Here is a 2,973-nt window from a genome sequence, read left to right as displayed (position 1 = left end):
AACAGATGGATTGAGAATGCTTCACATATATTAATATCTACAGAACTCCAAAATGTTAGTGTTCCAAAGAGTACCACTAGTTGAAAGTGAAAAGATTCTTATGGCACTTAATTGACATCATAAACAATTCTAATCAATCCATGATATTTTGATGACACAGGAAACACCATAACGTATTCAGTGTAACTCACAACTCAACCTGCAAAACCTCCAGCAGCTTAAACTAACACATGAAACCAGCAGCAGCAAGCAGCATGTGTGGAATCTACAAGAGAGGAGGTAACCATGTTTGTATAATAATAGTCTCCTTAGCTTCACCTCAAGGTGCATGGACATGCTGTCATAAATAAAATGAAAAACACACCGAATAAACACATCCTGAAGCACAAACCCACCACAGACCACACACACCCACAAGTCAGGCTCAGCTCCCTCCCTCCCTCTCTCCTTCCCTCCCCCTCTCTCCTCCAGGTCAGTTGTGTACAGGGATGGTGTGCTTGCAGTCGGGGCAGGCCTGGTGTGGGCCGGCTCCGGGCAGACCCACCGCGTGCTCCCCAGTGGCGATGAGCAGCGTGTCCAGGGTGATCTCGGTGCACTTGGCGATGAAGCGGATGAAGGGCCTGACGTCTCCCTCGTTGGCCGTGTCCAGGGCCGTGTAATACTCCGCACGCTGCTCCTTACGGATGGTGATGGGCGGGTAGCGCGCCTGCATGAGCACCAGGTTCATCAGGAGACGGGAAGTGCGGCCGTTTCCGTCCACGAACGGGTGGACGTACACCAGCTTGTAGTGAGCCAGGGCGGCGTACTCCACCGGGTGCAGCTGGAGGCTGTCCTCTGCGTTGAGCCACTGCACCAGCTCCTGCATGTGGCGCTGCAGGTCGTGGGGGTGCGGGGGGATGTGGTGGCCTACGAACACCTGGCTGGTCCGCAGACGGCCGCCTTCCACCGGGTCGGCGTAGCCCAGCACGCGCCGGTGGATCTCCAGGATGTCGCTGACGGTGATGGCTCCGGCGCTGGCCAGCAGGGTGGTGTTGATGTACTTCATGGCGGCGTCCACGCCGATCGCTTCGTTCTGCTCCTGCAGGCTCTTGCCGGGGACGGCGTAGCGGGTCTCGATGATGTGCCGGATCTCCGAGAGCGTCAGCGTGTTTCCCTCGATGGCCACCGTGTGGTAGATGTGGTGGTAGTACGTCTCCTCCATCACCCTCCTCAGGGCGGAGTTGCCCTTGGGGATGGACATGAGCCGGCGCACCTTGCTGTCGATGATGCCGAAGTGCCTCTGGTCGATCTCCTCCACCAGGGGGAGGGTGCGGTCCCGGCTCACCAGAGCCCTCTCGTGGCAGGGCGAGAGGGCCAGGGCTTTGGTGTAGAGGTGGTCTGCCTGGACCACGTCCTTGTCCTCCTCCAGGAGGGTGCCCAGCTCCGTCAGGGCCTCCACGTAGTCAGGGTTCAGGTTGAGGGCATGCACCAGCAGCTTGTGGGCCTTGTCTCGCTTCCCCTGCTTCCTCATCTCCACCGCCTGCACCAGGGCTGCTTGCGACTCAAGCTGGGTCTCTGAAATTAGCATCCACATTACAATTAGACCACACCGAACCACTCTGAAGAGAATAACTTACTTAACTCTTATACAAGGAATACTGGTAATCTTTCAAAAACTTTTGTTTACCTAAACTTGGCACCACTCCTCTCACGTGAGGATTACTGTTAACCTTACAAAGACAAATCGCTTACAATAACTATACCCTTACCTAAACTCGGCTTGGGCCTTAGAGGCAACACGTCAAGAGCAGTAAAGGGGACAGTGAGGCTGGTAGACTGGACTGTCGGCCGCGAAGCCTTGCCCCAGATTTGGCACCGCAGCAGGGCAATTCCCTTCAGGGCGACACAGCACTGGTCTTCCTCCCCAACCAAGGGCAGTAACAGGGCCACCAGGGAGCCCAACAGCAAACAGAGCAGCGGGCCCCATCCGCCAAGGACACGGCCGCTGGTGTAACGCCACAACGTTAAAGCAGACATCATTGTTAGTATCCGCCATCCTTAAGTGACACGTCCCCCATCTATCAGTTCCGCCGGCAGGGATGGCCTAGCGACGTTAGCCGAGAAACCGCTGCAAGAGAGAAAAACTAAGTTAAAGAGAGTTTCAATTATGACAACAGCAAGCACAACTTGAAACAGTTAGAGTTTGTTAGCTAGCTAGCTGATCTGATGCAAATCAACAATTAGTTAAATGTCCTGAATATTGTTCAATTTCAACAACAGCAGCTGTCAAGAGTTAGCTCTAGCTTAGCTAGTGACACCAGGTACTAAAGTTAACGTTAGGCACTTACCATGTTAACTCGGAAAATGCAAACCACCCGAAAAGAAAATGTTTCTTGTTTTTTGAATCTAGTGACGAGTCTCATCTAACGCAGATTAAATATCCCTTTCGTATAGGTTTGTCTTCCGTGTTTCATGCCACAAATGCAGACCGGACATAGTTGGAGGGCGGGGTAACGTCTTATTCTTTGATGTTTCACGGTAGCTGACATCAACAAAGTTGCAATACTGCCACCTTCAGGTTTCATACATTATGTCCATTCTGATTCTAGGTCAGCTTGTGCTATAACGGTGCTTGTCCACTGCAGCGACGCGATGTTATCCATTCATTTTCAATGGAGCCAGGCGAATCGCTTGCGTGGTGCATTGTGGGTAGCAACGCGACGCGACCGAGTTGAGATTTTCTCAACTTTATGCAAATGAGAAGCGAAGGGATGCAGAGGGAGAGAACGAATCTAGCTACTGTAGTGTTGTAAGAAGGGAAGAAAATATTAGTCTACAGTTCCACTTTCAACCAGAAGATGGCAGCTGTGGCACATTTGTTAAAAACTTTTTTTTTAAATGTGGTGAGTTATGGTTTGTTAAAAACCGAAATACGGAAATTATAATTACCGCAACAACCTCAACCGATGCACAAACAAGGTGTTTTGTGATGTA

At 51.6% G+C, this 2,973-nt stretch overlaps 1 protein-coding gene across 2 annotated transcripts; it reads right to left on the bottom strand.

Moving 5' to 3' along the window:
• Positions 1 to 446: 446 nt before the first annotated feature.
• On the bottom strand, positions 447 to 2,465 carry ficd (FIC domain protein adenylyltransferase). 2 transcript variants are annotated; one of them, XM_067228077.1, is made up of 3 exons: positions 2,324 to 2,465; positions 1,749 to 2,107; positions 447 to 1,554 (listed from the first exon to the last, which is right to left on the bottom strand). In XM_067228077.1, exons 2-3 carry the CDS (start codon positions 2,017 to 2,019, stop codon positions 473 to 475), a joined length of 1,353 nt encoding a protein of 450 aa, XP_067084178.1. In that variant the 5' UTR covers positions 2,020 to 2,107; positions 2,324 to 2,465; the 3' UTR covers positions 447 to 472. The 2 variants fall into 2 exon arrangements, with proteins under 2 accessions (XP_067084178.1, XP_067084179.1); XM_067228078.1 differs by having other exon boundaries at positions 2,328 to 2,465.
• Positions 2,466 to 2,973: the final 508 nt, after the last annotated feature.

Source organism: Osmerus mordax, chromosome 24, assembly GCF_038355195.1.
Source record: "Osmerus mordax isolate fOsmMor3 chromosome 24, fOsmMor3.pri, whole genome shotgun sequence".
Taxonomy (NCBI): domain Eukaryota; kingdom Metazoa; phylum Chordata; class Actinopteri; order Osmeriformes; family Osmeridae; genus Osmerus; species Osmerus mordax.
The sequence above is the reverse complement of the archived record's forward strand: the minus strand, read 5'-3'. Positions and strand labels throughout refer to the sequence as shown.